This window comes from Mauremys mutica, chromosome 10, assembly GCF_020497125.1.
Source record: "Mauremys mutica isolate MM-2020 ecotype Southern chromosome 10, ASM2049712v1, whole genome shotgun sequence".
NCBI lineage: Eukaryota > Metazoa > Chordata > Testudines > Geoemydidae > Mauremys > Mauremys mutica.
In genome coordinates this window covers 59950952-59970659 of record NC_059081.1, presented here as the reverse complement: position 1 = coordinate 59970659, position 19708 = coordinate 59950952, and the positions used below count along the sequence as shown (strand labels likewise).

At 42.5% G+C, this 19708-nt stretch overlaps 1 protein-coding gene across 6 annotated transcripts in view; it reads right to left on the bottom strand.

Annotated features, from left to right (window-relative positions):
- The window catches only part of PARD3B (par-3 family cell polarity regulator beta), a 665445-nt gene extending 646227 nt beyond the window's left edge, over positions 1-19218 (bottom strand). For all 6 annotated transcript variants that reach the window (XM_045032213.1, XM_045032216.1, XM_045032214.1 and 3 more), the window contains exon 1: positions 18463-19218. In XM_045032213.1, coding sequence (XP_044888148.1) covers positions 18463-18582 — 120 coding nt within the window. In that variant the 5' untranslated portion in view covers positions 18583-19218. The remainder of the gene's footprint in view (positions 1-18462) is intronic.
- Positions 19219-19708: the final 490 nt, after the last annotated feature.

The window sequence follows — 19708 nt, the reverse complement described above, 5'->3', positions numbered from 1 at the left end:
ACCACACTTGCTTGAGTAGTGGTTCTCACCCAAGGGTACGAGTGCCCCTGGTCGCACGCAGAAGTCTTCCAGTGATTACATCAACTCATCTAAATGTATGCCTAGTTTTACAACAGGCTACATAAAAAGCACTAGTGAAGTCAGTACAAACCTAAAGTGTCACACATACACATAAAAGAATCTCAAGCTTCATTCTAACGTCAAACCTTCTATACTCTCTTTTCCCACCCACTGTTAACTAGAAACAATCACATTTTCACCCAGACAGGGCACTAGTATAATTTATTGTTAAGCATGAAATAATACCATCATGACTGAAGATGGCAAAATTTTACAGGATGGCAGTGAGGCACTAAGACAGTTTAAAAAAACAAACAAACAAAAAAACACACGATACAAACCAATCTCATTTCGCCAATAGAACTAACTTCCCAAACCTGAGAAGAGAGCTCCTAAGTTTCCTCATGAACCCCAACCTCTCAGCTAGCAGAATTCTTCTACTACAACAACATCTAGTTGCTTCCTATTGTTCTAGTTTCCCTATTGATCAGCCAAACAGTTAATCTCTTAATACACAATGCATAAAAGGTTTAATTTCAACCCAGAAAAATGGAAGACACTTATAATCACCACAGCATTCACATCTGAATGACAGCTAAACATAAAGGAGCATCAAGCATGCAGCCATCTGGAAACAAACGTATTCTTTCACATTATCTGTTCTCAAACCTTTAAGACAAAGGGACAGAGGCTGGCCCAAGACTCGCATTTAGTAAGATGCTCATTTCAAATCCATTGTCATTAATAAACATTGTCAAACCTGCAATAAAAAGGATAATAGGCTATCAGATTCTTCCACCTTCTTTGAATTCTAAGGGACTTGCTTGTTTTAACTGAGAAAAAACAGTAAATGAGAGATCCCTGAAGTTGAAGGATGTTTTCCCAAAAATTATATAGGAGAACAACTTTTAAGTGGATTGCAATCAAATAATCCTTTTGACCGCTTTTGTACCCAATATGGAATCATTTTCACTGTCTATCAATAGGATATATCCAGCAGAGTTCAAATTCTTCTAGAGCTTACAAGCACAGGTTCTGCTCTCATTTCTTGTTGCCTATTTAGCAATGTTAACGTTGGACAGAGTGGACAGTCCTGATAAGAAAAGCCAATTTTAAATCAAAGTTGGGAATAAAATGTAGAAAACGTGACTGATTTTATTTCTGGGATATTTATACAAAGGTTGGTTTCTCTCTAACACAAAGGTTAGAGTAGTGGTTTTCAACCTGTGGTTCGCAGACTCCGGGGGTCTGCAGGCTATGTTTAAGATTTCTAAAGCGGTCTGGCAACTCCATTTGACATTTTTTAGGAGTCCATAGATGAAAAAAGGTTGAAAACCACTGATGCAGATGAACATTCTGTACCTCAAAGTAGCACCCTGAAACCCCCATATTCACCACTGTCATATGATATGCTTTGTACAATGAATGCCTTGTAAGTCTTCATCAGTTGAACCTTAATAGACTCTTGAATTCTATGTACTATCTTTGTATGTGAAGTTATGAAGTACTGCTATACAAGTTACTAAAATATGTTGTAAGATTGGGAGATGCCCACAGCTGGCCTTTCAATAGTGACAAAGGAGCAACTATCGCTGGCCAGACAGGCTTTGATGGCCCATCAAGAAGAATCCAATATCTCAGAGACTCCCTGGAGAGGGCACGTCTGTAATGAGGGCTGCTTCGGCCCCCATGTCACAGCAAGAATCATTCTAGCAGTTGGTAGAAAGTATAAAAGAGGGACAGTGTCTTTATACTTGGCCTCTCTCCTCCATCTCAATACCTGGAAGACTGTCTGGAAGACAAAGACTTTGAACTAGGGAGTTCGGGCCCAGGCTGGGAAGGGAATCTAGCCTGCGTACTGAGAACCGTGAGCTGCCTGTAACGTATATTGACTGGCTTGCGACTTTTCTATTCTAGTTTCATAAAGCCTGCAACTCTTAGGAAATTTACATTAGAACTGATAAGGATTTTTTGACAACTGTCAGAAAACAGTGTGTTGAAACCAAAGTTTTTTGTGGATATGTATCAGGGCTTGGCTACACTTGCAGCTGTACAGCGCTGGGAGTTAAAGCTGTCTTCGTACAGCTGTGTAGGGAAAGCGCTGCAATATGGCCACATTTGCAGCAGTGTTGGGAGTGGTGCATTATGGGCAGCTATCCCAGCATTCAAGTGGCTGCAACGTGCTTTTCAAATGAGGGGGGTGGGGTGGAGCATGGGGGAGACAGAGAGAGTGGATTTTTGGAGCTGACACTGTGTCAGGTCCCTGCCTTGCAAGTTCCGACCCCTTCCCCCACCCCTCTCTCATTCACTAAATGCAAATAGCCTTCTTTGTTTTTTTCCGCCTCACAGACCAGATAAGCAGCTGCTCCGAAACGGACACCCCCCCTCCCACCCACCATGCTGCTTCTCTCCTCAAGCAAACACTAGCTGTGGAAATTCCAAAGGGATCCCCCTGCCTGCCTCTGCTCATTCACTGCAAACAGTAGCTGTGTTTGTTTTTTAGATAAGCAGCTCCGGGAGCCCCGAGTTCACAACAAAACAAAGAGAGGCATCACAACAAAACAAAGAGTGTTATCTTTACTTAAAAGCATTATGGGAAGGTTCCGGAGGTCAGTTACAGCGTAGTAAGATTAATCACTGTTTACACTGACACCCCAGCACTGCAAGAGCTGTTATCTTTATTCCTCTCGTCGAGGTGGAGTACATGCAGCGCTGTAGCCAGGGAGATACAGCGCTGTATGTGCCTTGCCAGTGTGGATGGGGAGTAAGTTACAGTGCTGTAAAGCCACCACCAGCGCTGTAACTCTCAAGTGTAGCCAAGCCCTCAGTTTCAATGAAAATTTTCACCAGGAAAGTATTCTCAAATCCAGGATAGTTTGACCAGAAACTCTGAGGAAGACAGACGCAGCCCCGCATAGCTAGCAGCCTGGTGGGAAGGGTCCTCATTTGGGATACGGGAGACCCATGTTCAAACCCCTACTGTACATCATTTGAAGCAGATGATATTTGAATCCATGTCTCCCGCATCCTAGGTGACTGCCCTAACCACTGGACTACAGAGTCAGTCTCTGTCTCCCTTTCTAAGTCTACACTATTGGAATTGTTTCACTTTGTATCAATTAACTAAATATTCATTGGATGAGAGAGAGACTGACTCTATAGCCCAATGGCATTAGGGCACACACCTAGAATGCAGGACACAGATACAGTGGCTATTCCATACTACGCAGATAAACCAGTCAGAGAGAGTGGATAACTTAGCTAACACTAACAAATACCTTCCCTCCCTAGTAGGAGAGAAAATATACACACATCTTTCATTCTGAATCTGAAGCAAATGCTCCTCCATCAAGGGTTTTTTCCCCCCAGCTCTCAAAGGTGTTATACTGCTTCAGTTTTCACCACTTTTGGGATAGCAGTCTCAGTCAAGTAGGAGCAGTTTGATGTTCTCACAGCACACACAAGCTCTGTCCCACATTGCACTGCTTCACTCTCTCAAGTTGTAGACAACCACTACCTAGCACCAAGCCTCATAGAATTCAGCTAGATTTCCTTACTCTGGCATACTTGGGGTTAGATTCTATAAGTCCAAGAATAGCAACTGCCACAGTGGCATCCTCATGATTTAACCTAGCAATACCTCAATATCTTCCCTTAGACCAGGGCAGACAAACTATGGCCTGGGGGCCACATCCAGCCCTTCAGACATTTTAATCCGGCCCTAGAGCCCCTGCTGGGGAGTGGGGTTGGGGGCTTGCTCCACTCGGCTCCTGGAAGCAGTGGTACTTCCCCACTCCTGCTCCTACACGTAGGGACAGCATGGGGGCTCTGCACGCTGCCCCCACCCCAAGCACTGCCCCTGCAGCTCCCATTGGCCAGCAAATGGGGCCAATGGGAGCTGCAGGGGCAGCACCTGTGGACCGGGCGGTGCACAAAGTTGCCTGGCTGCGCCTCCACATAGAAGTTGGAGGAGGGACATGCCTCTGCTTCAGGGAGTGCTTGAGGTAAGCGCTGCCCAGGGCCTGCACCCCTGACCCCCTCCCACACCCCAACCCCCTGCCCTGATCCCCCACCCGCCCTCTGAACCCCTTGGTCCCATCCTCCTGTACCCCAGAGCCCTCACCCCAACCCCCTGCCCCAACCTGGAGCCCCCTCCCACACCCTGAACTACTCATTTCTGGCCCCACCCCAAAGCCCGTACCACCAGCTGGAGTCCTCACTCCCTTCCGCATCCCAACCCCCAATTCTTGAGCATTCATGGCTCACCATACAATTTCCATACCCACGTTTCCCTCGGGCCAAAAAAGTTTGCCCACCCCTTCCTTAGACCATCTCAGAACCAGTATTCCTAGTTCTAGCACACATCTACAGAATCCCTAGAGCACCATATTACTTTTAAGAGTACTGCTGACTTGCTGGAACTAGGGTTATTTATTGTCTGACACAGTTACCTACATGATACACAGTAATCATCAAATCACAGAAAACCCCTCTGTCAAAATCCTGACTGAATTTAAAAATAAATAAATAAAAAAATAGCACCATGCAGAAAGATTTGAAGCTCACTAAATTCAAGCTACAACAGCAATATTTAAAAAGGTACAGGTCTTCAAGTAAACATCCTGCCACTGACCTCAGAGCAGGAGTTCCAGGCATACACACCCCAAGCAAATTCCAACTACCACGGAGATGATTTCTTGACCAAAACTGTATGTGGTCTGAGGCATAATTTATCTCTTTCCCTTTCAGAGATGAAACAGCCAAAACCTTGGATCAAGATCTATTCGCAGCTACCACTTCTGCAACTGGCAGAATCCAAAAACACCCACCCTGGGTGTTTGGGGTCCTGATTTGCAGAAATGAACAGCCTTGCTGGAGTAGAGTGCAGCTCTTTGGGCATTTGAAAAAGGGAACCACTACACCTCAGTCAGCAATGAAAGCACAATCCTCCTTCCATTCCTCTAGTTCAGGGGTTCTCAAACTTATTTGATTGGGCCCCCTTCTGTACCTGGAGTAGGGGGAGGTGTAAATATATTCCACCCAGCTCTGAAGGAAGAGCGGAGAGCAGCAACTGCTTGCCAGGCGCTCAGCTCTGAAAGCAGCGCCGCACCAGCACAGATGTGAAAAGTGATATTCAGAATATCACTTTTCACAGCAGACTTAGCCCCCTACTCCCTGGGGCTGACAGCCGGAGCCCCACTATCTCTTGGTGAGGGATCGGGGAAGGGGGTGAGAGGAGAGCCTGAGACTGGATGGCAGGACTCTGGCTCTCAGCACGAGGCTGGCGGGGTTCCGGCTGTCGCTTTATCCCTGCCTCCTGGGTGTATACGGCCCTTCTGCACAAGCCCCAACCACCAGGGCTGACAGCCAGCGCGCGCTCTCTCTCTATCTCACGCACACACACACACACACACACACACACACAAACCACCACATAGTTTGTGCCTCCTTAACACATTTCTGCACCTCCCTTGGGAGGCCCTCTCCACAGTTTGAGAACCACTTCTCTTGCTGGACCCTTTGTCTCATCCATGCAGGTCCAAATCTCTATAGGGTCTAAAGAAGTGAGTAAAGGTGGGGCACAACACCCTCACAAAACCAAAATGAATCAAAATTTGATGCAAAGAGAAATAGAACATCATTTACACAATGGAATCCATAAGCTACCTCACAATCTCCCCCCTCTCATATACTGCACAGGAGACATGCACAATTAGAACAAACTGCAGTAACTCACACATGAGAATTCTGATAGAGGATGACTACTGTGCATCATCTTTTTTACAAAGTTTTAACAAGTAAGCACTAGAATCACCCCAGAGACACCCCTTCCAACCTAGATGAGACAATATTGCCCCAAAGCAAGCCATGGCATCAGAGGCTGGTGACAGACTTAACATAAATCAGCATGGATACCTTTCCTGCATCCATCACTTCATGTCATTCATCAGGTTTTGTTTTTAGACCTTTCTGATAGAGATCAAGAAAGCATTGAGACTGGAGCTGCTATACCACCACCTTTTCCACCCAAAAAGAAAGTACAAAACTTGAATAAAGTTGGAGTATCAAGCGACGATATCTTCAGTATGTGTCTAACCACCAGTTTAAGAGCAGCTAAATCTTTACCTTCCCCAAAAGGAAATATTAACATTCACTATAACAGAAAATCCAAAGCCTTACTACAGAATTAGCGAGCCATGATAAGTATGGGTCCAACCTACAGGTGGGCAGGCATAGCTCTCAGAACATCCTCCACATCACTGAGGGTGGTGATGGGGAATGAAAATAAATAGTGCATTTCCTACCTGCAATTCTGTAGCAATGATGTCAAAACATCTTCATTAATACAGATTTTGGTCTGCTTCCTGAAGACAAATTCTTTATTGGAAGTAACTTTTTCATAGTAAACATTCCGAATTGGTCAGTACACCCACCACTCAGGGCTAGTCTACACTTACCTGCCGGGTCAACGCGGTGAGTTCAACTTCTCGGAGTTCGAGCTATCGCGTCTAATCTGGACGCGATAGTTCGAACTCCCCACGCGCTCCGGTCGACTCCGGAACTCCACCACTTCAAACGGCGGTGGCAGAGTCGACCTTGGAGCCGCGGACTTCGATCCCGCGGCGTCTGGACGGGTAAGTAGTTCGAACTAGGGTACTTCGAGTTCAGCTACGCTATTCCCGTAGCTGAACTTGCGTACCCTAGTTCGACCCCCGCCCTTAGTGTAGACCTGCCCTCAGAAGAGTTCCAGTAGTCAACACCTCATATAGAAAAACAAATTATTTGTTACCCTCCACAAAGAGCAGTGGCATAGCTACTCAAAACACACACACACCCCCCAAGTACTTTAGGCTGCAATCCAACAGACTTGGAGCAAGAATTCCACCACTGAAGTTCTGACTTACCTGCAGACAACCCCAGTCAGCCATTTAAAATCATAATAACCTGCAAAGACAACCTTTCATAAAGGGGTAAAGGAAGAAGAAACCTAGGTTCCAGTCTGTTGTTGCTTGTAAATATAATTTGCACTCAAGCAGATTGCATTTGTGTGTCTTAAAAATTTGATAACATTTTGCTTTATTAATTAAAAATAAAGGTCTCTATTCAGCAACAGCTGCTACCATTATCCGTGGGAAGCCAAAGGACTGGTTTAGACTTCAAAGCACAGGAGTATCACAGGGTGCAATATTAAGTGAGGGTCTTGTGTGGTAGTGCCACAGCATGAACAGACATCACTTCTGAATGCTAGTACTGATGATGATGCAGAAATGATAGTTTTATCGTAGATAATAGCCAAGACTGATGATAAGATCAGACTTTGCAGCAGTTTACTTATTGGAGGTATCTATGGCACAATCACTAGACATCTAAGGAAAAATTATATACATTTATGAAGAAGAGAGTCTTACCCTTTTTTGTTTGCCTAAAGTAGGAAGCATGATCCAAAAGGCCCTTTGAATCTAATCACTGTTTTTTAAAATTGTAAATTCTCCTTTCCTCACAGTTAAAAAAGTAACTCTGTATGAAAAGTTAGCCACCAGCCTAGGTGCTGGAACTAGGGGTGCTGCTGCACCCCCTGGCTTGAGGTTGTTTCTATCATATACAGGTTTACAGTTCAGTTCATAGAATCATAGCCTATCTAGTCCAACCCCCTGCTCAAAGCAGGACCAATCCCCAATTAAATCATCCAAGCCAGGGCTTTGTCAAGCCAGGCCTTAAAAACCTCTAAAGGAAGGAGATTCCACCACCTCCCTAGGTAACCCATTCCAGTGCTTCACCACCCTCTGAGTGAAAAAGTTTTTCCTAATATTGAACCTAAACCTCTCCCACTGCAACTTGAGACCAATTACTCCTTGTTCGGTCATCTGGTACCACTGAGAACAGTCTAGATCCATCCTCTTTGGAACCCCCTTTCAGGTAGTTGAAAGCAGTTATCAAATCCTCCCTCATTGTTCTCTTCTGCAGACTAAACAATCCCAGTTCCCTCAGCCTCTCCTCATAAGTCATGTGCTCCAGCCCCCTAATCATTTTTGTTGCCCTCCGCTGGACTCTCTCCAATTTTTCCATATCCTTCTTGTAGTGTGGAGCCCAAAACTGGACACAGTACTCCAGATGAGGCTCACCAACGTCAAATAGAGGGGAATGATCACATCCCTCGATCTGCTGGCAATGCCCCTACTTATACAGCCCAAAATGCCATTAGCCTTCTTGGCAACAGGGGCACACTGTCGACTCATATCCAGCTTCTCGTCCACTGTAACCCCTAGGTCCTTTTCTGCAGAACTGTTGCCTAGCCATTCGGTCCCTAGTCTGTAGCAGTGCATGGGATTCTTCCGTCCTAAGTGCAAGACTCTGCACTTGTCCTTGTTGAACCTCATCAGGTTTCTTCTGGCCCAATCCTCTAATTTGTCTAGGTCCCTCTGTATGCTATCCCTACCCTCCAGCGTATCTACCACTCCTCCCAGTTTAGTGTCATCTGCAAACTTGCTGAGAGTGCAGTCCTCCAGATCATTAATGAAGATATTGAACAAAACCGGCCCCTGGACTGACCCTTGGGGCACTCCGCTTGATACCCCATGCAAACTGTTCCAGCACCACTGGCCACTGGTAAATAGGTTCCACAGAGAGCAACCAGAAAAGTGTACATGCCCAAGAAGAGGAAAGAATGATACACTGAGAATTTGGACATGATACTTGGGTAATAAGTACTTTACACACTGACTTTCAAAGACTTGCTCCCTGAAGGAATTTCCTTTCTTTAGTGAATTTATGGATCTGAGTGTTCGTTAGCGTTCAAAAATTTGTTTCTGGTTATCAAGTCTAACCATACTTGTTTTATTTTAAAAAAACTGCCTTGAAATAGGAAAATATTATTGAGCCTTTTTATTTATAAAGACAAATCACAGCTGAAAACAGCTTCTGCATTGTATCAATTGCTATAGCCCTTTGGCACCATTATTTTCAGGGTAAAAGACAGACATTTTAATTAATACTGGATGATATTTTAGATAAAACAGGTGTTTATACTGAAACCTGCGGTCCTTATGGCATCCGACTGATTAGGAAAGCCTGAAGAATGTTGTGCTCCATGAGGGAGGAAGTCTGCTGGTTCAACAGCAGGATGCAAGGCTCAGCACAGTATGGTGCAATTCAATTGATGCACCATACAGAACAAATATGGGGGAAAGTATATTTCATAGAAAGTACAACTATTATTGGCAAGTAGCTTTAGCCACTTTTTCAAGAGTTGTTTGGCATTTTATACAATATCAATAGGATACATACTGCCTGTCATTGTCAACTGCTTGTTAGAAATCATGTTAAACTGACATTCTATACAAGCAAAAACATTTTCCCTTTGTGGGAAATAAGTGTTTAGATCAATTTATTTCAATTCCATCCTTTGCCAGAAGCTTTTTTGAAGATGATAAAGCAAGTAATCAGGGAAGGAGAGTGTGTGCACATTGATTTGGAAGAAGTGAATGGATAATAGAAATTTTGCCTGCTAATTGTCTAAATGTATCTTCTGTAAATCAATTCCAACTAGACTGGTTTCTACTGCTGTTTGCCCAAATGAAGGGTGAATTGCAACCTATCAGTATGTGCTACTTTATGAAGCCCTTAAATAGCTTCCTTCTAGAATTCCATTTTCAATATCTGAGTATTCTAGTCTAGCTCTCAAACACTTCAGACAACTCTTAACACTTTGAACTTGATAAACAAGATCAAAGATTTATTTTATAGACGGTAGAATGATCATCTATGTAGCATACACATTTATAGTATTTCCAGGGTGGGTCAATCTGTATAGACATACTGCATTTTCACCAATTTCATCCATCTCTACTTATTTGATAGATTTTTTTTATATTTTATTACCTGATGCCTATGTGTTTTAAGCAAGGCACTCAATATTAACTGAAGCCAATAACCTGTTCTCTCTTTTTACTGATCAAACCTGAAAAGTGGCATGACATTTTATCTTTTAAGTTAAAGTAAAGAAAACCCCACAGGACAACATCTTGTATGACAAGTTTGATTTTCAGCACAAAGGCAGTTTTTCTAGCCAACTTATAAACAGCTATGATAGGCAGGAAAGGAATGGGGGAAAAAGCCTTAACAGTATATCAGCATTAATGGGAGTGATGAAGTGCATCAGTAACCATTATTGCTATTCCATAAACTATGTTGCACAGAAAAATGTTTCAGTTTTAGCTATAACTTTGCAAACTGATAGAGTTATCACACTAATCAAAATTAAGACTTTATGAAAAAATTGAGGACAGAAAACCTTTGATATTAATGGCTAAATGTCATCTCTGCCTCCACCTCTTCCGCCACAAAAATTATGCATTGGAATGATGTCCCAGAGCAATTAGAAAGAATACCAGTAGTTATGGTAGCTTCTTATCAAAGAGATAATTAAATTATGAAGAAATTAAAGGAATATACTAGGATATGGAAACAATTTTAAAATTGTATTAAAAATATACTGTTAGCCCTAGATCAAAAGCATCTTTGTTCCCATGAAGTCATCTAAAGGAATTCCCACACAAACATGTTAACTGTGTTGTTTAAATACCAAAGCCAGTGTTTTTACACAGCCAAGAAAGATTTACTATCTTAAACTATGATGCTAGTCTAAATACAAAGCATTGAAGAAGTTCCAGCTATTGTGCTTATCAATGGGGTCATCTTTACCAGCACTCAAACAAAAAAATGGAAGAATAAAACCATTGTCACAGAAAAAGCTAATGTCAATGTGATACATCTTCCAAAAGGCTGAAGTGAGGCACAAATTAGCCAATAGTACATGTATGTTTAAAAGACTCAAAAAAGAGGCCACAGAAGTTTATATTCCCCACTATTACTGGAAATAGCAATACCATTGTCAAGTTACGCCTGTATGAACTCCTGTTTAATACTGAGGTTAGTGGAGTAATTTGGTTCCTCCCCTCCGCCGCCGCCCCTTTACTTATCTGGAAGAGGACTTCTCATCCTATACTTGTCAAGCAGTCACTCATAATAATGTGGGAAATCTAATATACCAAATTAGACTCCAGTTTATTAGTGCGCTATCATAATGAGCAAACTTGAATGCTGAACAGCTTAATTATGATTTTCACATACAAAAATATATATCAAAGCCCCAAAGACAAATTAGAAACTTGATAATGAACTGCAGTTAATAAGAGGACAAGAGAATGTTAATATAGGTACGGGGATGAGAAATTTAAAAAAAAAAATCTGAGTAAGTATTTAAAACCAGAGCTTGGAAACACGTAAATTATTCCTGATGTAGAAAGCAGATTGTGGATAAATACAAATGGCATTAAAATATAAAAAGAATGAACAATTTTAGGGCACATAATCTACCTTGTCATGGAAGAGCCCACAAAAGCTAAAACCTACTTCTGGAAGAGGAAACAAGCAGTACAAATGCATTAATATTCTGCCTCCATTAATATTACCTGCCTTCTACTTTGATCATAAATTAAAACACAATACTTGAACAAACAGAAGAGTGGGCAAAACACTGTTCATTTTCTACATTTTGACATCTTCCACAATATCTGTGGAAACTTGGACTGTTTTTGCAAGTCAGATACTGAGTTTTGGTTCAAAATAATTTTTTTAAAGCTTCTGTTTTTAAAGAAACTGCAAAAGAACATTTAGTACTCCTTCTGCTGGCTGCTTAGCAGCAGCTAGATACTGTTCCAAAAGCTGTGACTGTCATGTTATGGGGCAGGCATGAGAACAGAGAGGTTTATGAAGTTACAAGAGAGAGAAATATTTTAGTAGCAAAAAATTGAAGGTGACACAGGCTGACTATCTATAACAGTAACCCACTAAATATCTTTCAGCACAGTGCTGCGATACACAAATAAGTCAATAAACACTATTCCCTATCCAATCAGAGATGTGTGACCATTGTATTGCCTTCACCACTATGTCACCGATATCCAGTTTAGTAGTCAAGGAGTTTACCACTACCTCTGTGGAACAAATTAGTGTTTTCGGTATAGTTTCTAATCAGTGGGTACCTACATCACAAAACCATAACTGACATTCTAGTAGTCTAGTTGGCTTTCCAAGGGGGGAAGCCAAGCATTCAGTTGGCATAGCAGTTTAGTCACCCTCTGAAGTGGTTCCACCAAGTGAACTATCTAATGGTTAAAAACAGATCCAAGATTTCAGAAGGGGATTATGGACAGAGACCATCTTTGTTTTGATGACAGAACATAAAATGTTTCTACCTTGGAGGACTGATATGCATTCAAACAGAATATGATCATACACCTCTACCCAGATAGAACACTGTCCTCGGGAGCCAAAAAATCTTACCACATTATAGGTGAAACCGTGTTATATCTAACTTGCTTTGATCCAACAGAGTGCACAGCCCCGCCCGGAGCACTGCTTTACTGAGTTATAACCGAATGTGTGTTATATCGGGGTAGAGGTATATCTACATGTAAGACTCTTCCCTATTGTATACTTTGCCTGTTCTTTTATGAAAGTGAGAACGTTTACAGGAATGCTGTACATTTTATTTCAAAGGAGATAAAGTAAACGTCACTTTATCTAGAAGAAGGGATGTTGTATATTTCATTCTCCAGGCTCACTGCTGTTCCTTTCTACTAAACATCCATGAGAAAAAAAATCATCATTTTTTAAGTTAATAAAATACCATTGCAAGCCTGACAAAGTTAACAAGACAAAACTAATATATAGTTAAAGTTTCAATGTCCAGACTTAATTAAGGGATTACCTTCACCGCAAAATTAACTCGTTATAATTCTAGCATTGCCCCCTAACTTCAGTTCCTTCCTTCCACGTGCAAAAACCTCTAATTCAAGTACACTGGGTTTTTAACTAAAGTAGGCTGGCACCAAAGCGGGAACTGGCTAAAACTCAAGTGAGCACAGCGCAACAGCTGCTAACACAAACACTCTGCAGTCCAGACACAGGCTAATAGCACTCAAGCGTTTGGAATTCTTGGGTATCTTCCTAGAAATCCCCCTGTGCCCTGAAAAGATAGACAAATTCTCCCACAATTCACTGGGAAAGAATTCAGAAAGTGACTTGGGTTACTGTTAGAGCTGGGCAAATAACAGATTTTCCATTTGCTGGCAATTCAGGTTGGGGGGGGAAATCATTTAGGGTCAAACTAAACATTTTATTTAGATTTGGACCATTTTAAGTGTTAGAGTAATTTTATCCAAAACATGAAAACTCTGAAGCAAAAAATTCACTTTGCAACAGAATTAAAAACATATTTTAAAAGTGTTTAGATATTTTTTTGGGGTGCTGTTTTTTCGTCTTTTTTTTTTAACTAAAACACTTCTGCAAATTTGACACAAATTTGCAAAAATGTTTCAGAGGCAGATATACGCTTTGGCATGAAAGAAAAAAAAGTCCAAAAGATTTTCACTCACTTTTACTTCCCATGCTATTTACCCTTAGAAGTCTTAGCACTGCACACAAGCAAACACAGCACCAGCATGCACATAGCAACTCAAGCGTTATTTTGCAGTGTGGCCTCTCACTGAAGCCTGACTAACTCAAGAGAGGTAACTCAAGTTAGCTATGCAATGAAGACATATCCTAAGATAGTAGAAATATCTAAACAAAGGCCTGGTCTACACTAGGGTGGGGGGTCGAACTAAGGTACGCGACTTCAGCTACGCGAATAGCGTAGCTGAAGTCAAACTACCTTAGTTCGAACTTCTTACCTGTCCAGACGCCGCGGGATCGAAGTCCGCGGCTCCCTCGTCGACTCCACCACCGCCATTCGCGGTGGTGGAGTTCCGGAATTGACGGGAGCGCATTCGGAGTTCGAACTATCGCGTCTAGATTAGACGCGATAGTTCGAACTCCGAGAAGTCGAACGCTACGCGTCGACCCGGCAGGTAAGTATAGACCTACCCAAAGAGTAGTTAAATAAAAGATGGTATGGAGGCAATCAGAAAGATTATGTGGACCTATTTGCAGAGTTTTGGAGCTGTGCTCCAGCTCCGCTCCAGCTCCAGGCAAAAACCTGTAGCTCCACTGCTCTGGAGCTGCTCCGCGCTCCAGTTCCGGGCTCCGCTCCAAAGCCCTGCCTATTAGTCCTACTGAGTATAACTAGATACTGTTCCAAAAGCAGTGACTGTCATGTTATGGGGCAGGCATGAGAACAGAGAGGTTTATGAAGTTACACACTACAAAACAAAAAACAACAAAGGCAGATATTGACTTGTACTGAAGATTTGTTTACTTGAGAGGTAAATATTGACTGAGATGAAACAAAAGTAGACATTGCCCTCTCAGAACAATAAATCTTGATTCTCAAGAAAACAAGTACTAGAATTCTTATAAATCTGCCCCCTCCACCACCATCCCCATCTCACACGTTTGTTATTTTTCAAAACTATCTGGAATTCTCTTCTTTCTGAACATAATTCCTAAGTATAACAGCCTTTTTAAACTGATATTTTCATGGGGAGAATTTATGTTTTATGGGGAATTTAAATGTCCAGTAAAGTTCTTTTTAATCTCTGATGAGTCAATCGGGATGTAGAACAAGAGGTTTGACCATTTAAAATTGCACCTATTCATTGGGAATTCTGTCCCAATAGCTGACCTTCATGCACAACAATGAAAAATTGTCTTATTGCATGACTTTTCAGCTGATAAATAAAATAATTCTGACTTATTAACAGTAATTATTAATGAGCCTTTATGGTCAAATCTTGCCATGAGTCTGCCATGTGATCAGTCCAAGTTTGTTGTTAAAATGCAGCAGGCTATAGCATGTAAAGTGCCTTCAAGACTTTCAGTTTTTTTAGTTGCAAAATCATTTTGAAGTGGAATAGCTATCAATTTACTGTACATTTTTGTCCCATTACAAATATTATAAAACCATAGTTTAACAAGGAGCTGAATTCTTGAAACCATTATGAATTTGACTAATATTATAAAAATAATAGTAAAAGTACTTATACAACATACATAAAAAGAACACTACCCCCACAGCCTCAGCTTTATCAAAGGCTGCAATTCCATCAAATGAATATGGCACGATAAGAAACAAATGCAAAGTTCAAGGTGTCTGTTTATATCAGTAGAACCCCCAAGATGGAATTAAAACCTTACGTACACATTATGAGTATTGTAATTATAGCACCACTTTTTTTTAAAATAAAGTAAAAGCCTTCTCTAAATCTGTTTTATCCAACTCTCTTCCTTCCCAAACCTCTCATTCTGAAACTTTGGTACATTTCCCTCCTGTGTCTACTTTCCTGCTCCCCTATCCCATCGCTACACACTTCTGGCCCTTTTCTTATCCCTGTTTTCCAACCAGACATTATACATTTAAGCTATTTACACTCCAATAATCATATGAGAAACAGTTTTAGAGTGTTATCACTATTATTCTGTACTCTAACTTCAGTCCAAATAAAGTGATCTAGAGACATTCTAAATAAATACATATTTTTTTAAACTTAAGTCAGCAAATGTCTTTAATAACAAGCCTAATAGAAATTCATACATATTATATGCCCATACTTTGCAGCTGATTTCAGGTAGTGACTAATGCTACAGGGTCCCAAGTCTGTATTCAGTTTTTACTAATATTAACATCTGTAAGTGTATTAATTATATTTTTAACATTGGGAACAAAGTGATAACAGGCCTAATCCATCCATGTTAGACAATGAACAAAAAAACAGAGGCCCACTAGAATGGTTAGTGAATTCTATATACTGTATAATTAAACAACTCAAAATACAACAGTAATAATTCTTTGGAATTCTTCTAATAGTACAACCTCCAATGAGACTTAGCTAAATAAACTGAAGTTACCCAATATTTTGCATTAAGGTCTAAGACAGCCAATAAGATATGCCAGAAACCAGCTATTCAAGGAAGTGCACAGAAATTTAACTGAAGAAGCAGCAAAGAATCCTGTGGCACCTTATAGACTAACAGACGTTTTGCAGCATGAGCTTTCGTGGGTGAATTCATCCGAAGAAGTGGGTATTCACCCACGAAAGCTCATGCTGCAAAACGTCTGTTAGTCTATAAGGTGCCACAGGATTCTTTGCTGCTTCTACAGAAGCAGACTAACACGGCTACCCCTCTGATACTTGACAGAAATTTAACTGTGCAACTCACGGTGAACTAGAAAAGGCACACACCAAAATCTCAGCCACTGAATTAGAGATTTAAATCCAAATCTGCTCAGTACTGTTTGAGCCTCTTATGTTCTTTTCTTTTGATTTTTCCTATTATGTGCATTTACTGTAGTTTCAAATTACCAACATTAAAGCTGACCAGAGTTTTGAAATAAACGGGGCTTGTGCCCTTTTTTGGTTTCCTTATGATATATAAAGAGAGCCTGAAAAGTTTGAGAAAGGATGAGAAGTGAGAGAACGGATTTTGCTTTGTTTTAATCTTAGAAATATCAAGAATGCAACATCTGGTTTCCCCCAATATTGGCTGAAAAACCTACTGGATGTTTCAGAGGTATATAGGGTCAGTTCTCACACCTTAACTTAAGAGGGCAGAGGTACTGATTCTTTAACAAAAACAAAATCCTTTTTCTTGAAACATTATTTAACTATACATACACTGTTATAACCATGTTGGCCCCAGGATACCAGAGAGATACAGAGTTCTGTGTAAGCTTGAAAGCTTGCCTCTCTCACCAACAGAAGTTGGTCCAATAAAAGATATCACCTCATCCACCTTGTCTCACTTGATTAACTAGGTAAGTATTAACAAAACAAAAACAAAAAAAGTTTGACTGTCTGGTTAAAAATTCCAGTCTCAATTGTTCAGCCTTCATTCTGAACACTTGTTAATAATTTCATTAATTCTCCAGCCACCATAGGAAGAATTCTAGACTAGGCAGGATCTGCAGGTCTAGAGTAAGTTTTTTCCTGCTTGTTTCTTTTGGTCCTTCACACACCGCGGAGAGAGCAGAAGCCAAATTTTTCAGGTCACCTTGAAACTTTCCTCATTAGCTGTTCAGATAGCTCACCACTTTAGTCCAAAATTTCATCACCACCACAAGAAGAGAGCTGAATTCAATATTTTTTTAAAAGAAGTTTACCTAGGCCAAAAGTCCTTTTGCTTCTTATAAATCCTCAGCATTAATGCAAAGTTCATGCATATTTGGACAGTTTGAGCCATCCGGATGGCCCAAAGCCTAAACAATATTTGCTAATTTCCATAACACTATTATGACAATATTTAATCCTCAGTAGTGATTATCTATATACACATGGTGTACCAATATGGATAGAAAAGAATATACGGTAGTCCTGTTTTATACAGTATCTCACATAGGCAAATCACTACAGGTGCTTGTGTAGGCAAACATGGAAGTCACTGTAACTACCACAGTTAATACAGATTTGTGCAATAATAAATTTAGCACTTCAGTAGATGTTGTCATACACTAATATTCAAAACACTTATGAAGGGATGGTAAATATTATAATCCCAGTTTTACACATGAGAAAAACAAAGGCAGAAAAGTCAGATGATTTGCCTGAAGTCACAGAATGAGTCAGCAACATAGAAGTACTCAAGTCTCATGGGTTTCTGTTTGCGCTCAGATCTCCCTCACTCTCTGAAGACCCAATCCTACAAGCCCTTACTCATGGGAGCAGTCTCAATGAAGTCACAAACTATTCAGCTGAACAAGTGTTTGCAAAATCAGGTCTTTGAACAGAAACTATTGATCAGTACCATACTGAAGTTATTCACTGGTCAGTCCTACTATTTTTAATCTCAACCAGACTCAGGTAAAAGAAGCCTTGATCAACATTCATCTGAAGAGTGGCACCCTCTATTCATGCAGTACCCCTAGGATCATAATGTCCGAGCTGAAGTCCTACCATACTATGTAGTCTTTATTGTGGATAAATAAGTTATCTTTATGGCACAGCATCTGTGGCACAACATACAATCCAAAATACAAGAAACTTTACTCATTTAGACTAATGAAAAACATTTTTAGCTTGTCTATTATCAACTGTTCTGAACAACACTGCCAAATAGTTGCATGAACACCAGTCCACCAAGCTCTGACTTCTAGTCCTTATTTATTACAGTAACTACTGAAGAACTGAGTAGTTCTGTTCTTCGGTGTCTCTGCTGCAGCTCATTCTGGACCTGCTCATTCAGGATCCCACCTCATATCCATCTACTATTTCAACTGTAAAGTCACCAATTGCAAAATACACACCTTAAAAAAAAATCCACCATCTACTTAGGCTAACTAATAATCTCTATATATTGCAGGGATATAGGGGCTCCTCTATAAGCAGACTGTCTGGTATAAAGGTGCAGCGCTCTTAAGTGATCTTGGTATGAAGTGGATGTGGTTATGTGGTGTTTGTGTCTTACCTTTTCTTTGGTTTTGAGGTATCTCTGAAGAGCCTGCTGGGTTAAGTCTCTGACACGGAGCCGCCCATCCTTACAGGGAACCACAATCCCCGTCTTCCCAAAAGAGACAGTCACTTTCATCTCAGCCAGTCACCCCAACCAGTCATTAAACCAAGGGTGACAAAGAGCAGGCCCAGGAGCAGAGGTGGGAGCTGCTTCCCTGAATCCCTGGGGCAGGAAGTCACAACAAACCTCCAGACGGAGCCAGCCCCCTGGGCGCGGCCGGGGGAGGGGGGCGAGTCTTGCTGTCAGGAGCAGGTGCCTGTCCCAGGCTCGGGGGCGAGGGCCCCACGGCTGCCCCGGGGGCAGGGCTAGGAGAGGGCCGCTCACCCCACCCCCCGCCTTCACTAGGGCGCTCGGGGCAAGGGCACAACGTGCACCGGGGGGAGGGAGTCAGGGAGGCCCCAGGCGCGGAGTCCCTCGGCAGGGGCTGGGAAGGGCCCCGGCAGGCGGCTCTCTCCGCAGGGGCAGGGGCAGCGGCTGCGGCGGGGCTCCCGCTTGGCTCTCAAGGGAAGCCCGGGCCGAGCTCCGGGATGCAGCGGCCGCGGCTCTTCCTCAGGCCGGGACGGCTCCGCGCGGCTCCTAGTTGCGGCCACCGGTTCCCCCGGGCCCTGGCTCCCCCCGCGCTCGGTGCCGCCCGCCCGGGCCGCTGCTCCCCGGCGCCGTGAGGGGAAAACTTTGTGCCGGCTCCTCCGCTCACCGCCGGGCCTGGCCTGCCCGCCCGGCTCCGGCTCTTAAAGGGGCCGCAGCGCCCTGAGCCACTGGCTGCAGGGCCTGCGGCACCACGGCAACCGAGTCCCCCGCGCGGGCCACACCCAGTACACCCCACACCGCTACAGCCCGCACCCCGCACAGCTACACAGATCACACACAGCTACACCCCAAACAGCTACACCCCACACAGATTACACACAGCTACACCTCACACAGCTACACCTCACACCCTGCCCAGCTACACCTCACACAGCTACACCCCACACAGATCACACACAGTACGCCCCACACAGCTACACCCAGTACCGCTACACCTCACATCCCACACAGCTAAACCTCACACAGATCACACACAGCTACACCTCACACGCCGCACATCTACACCTCACACCCTGCACAGCTACACCTCATACAGCTACACCCCACACAGATTACACACAGTACACTGCTACAGCCTGCACAGCTACACCTCACAGCCCGCACAGCTACACCT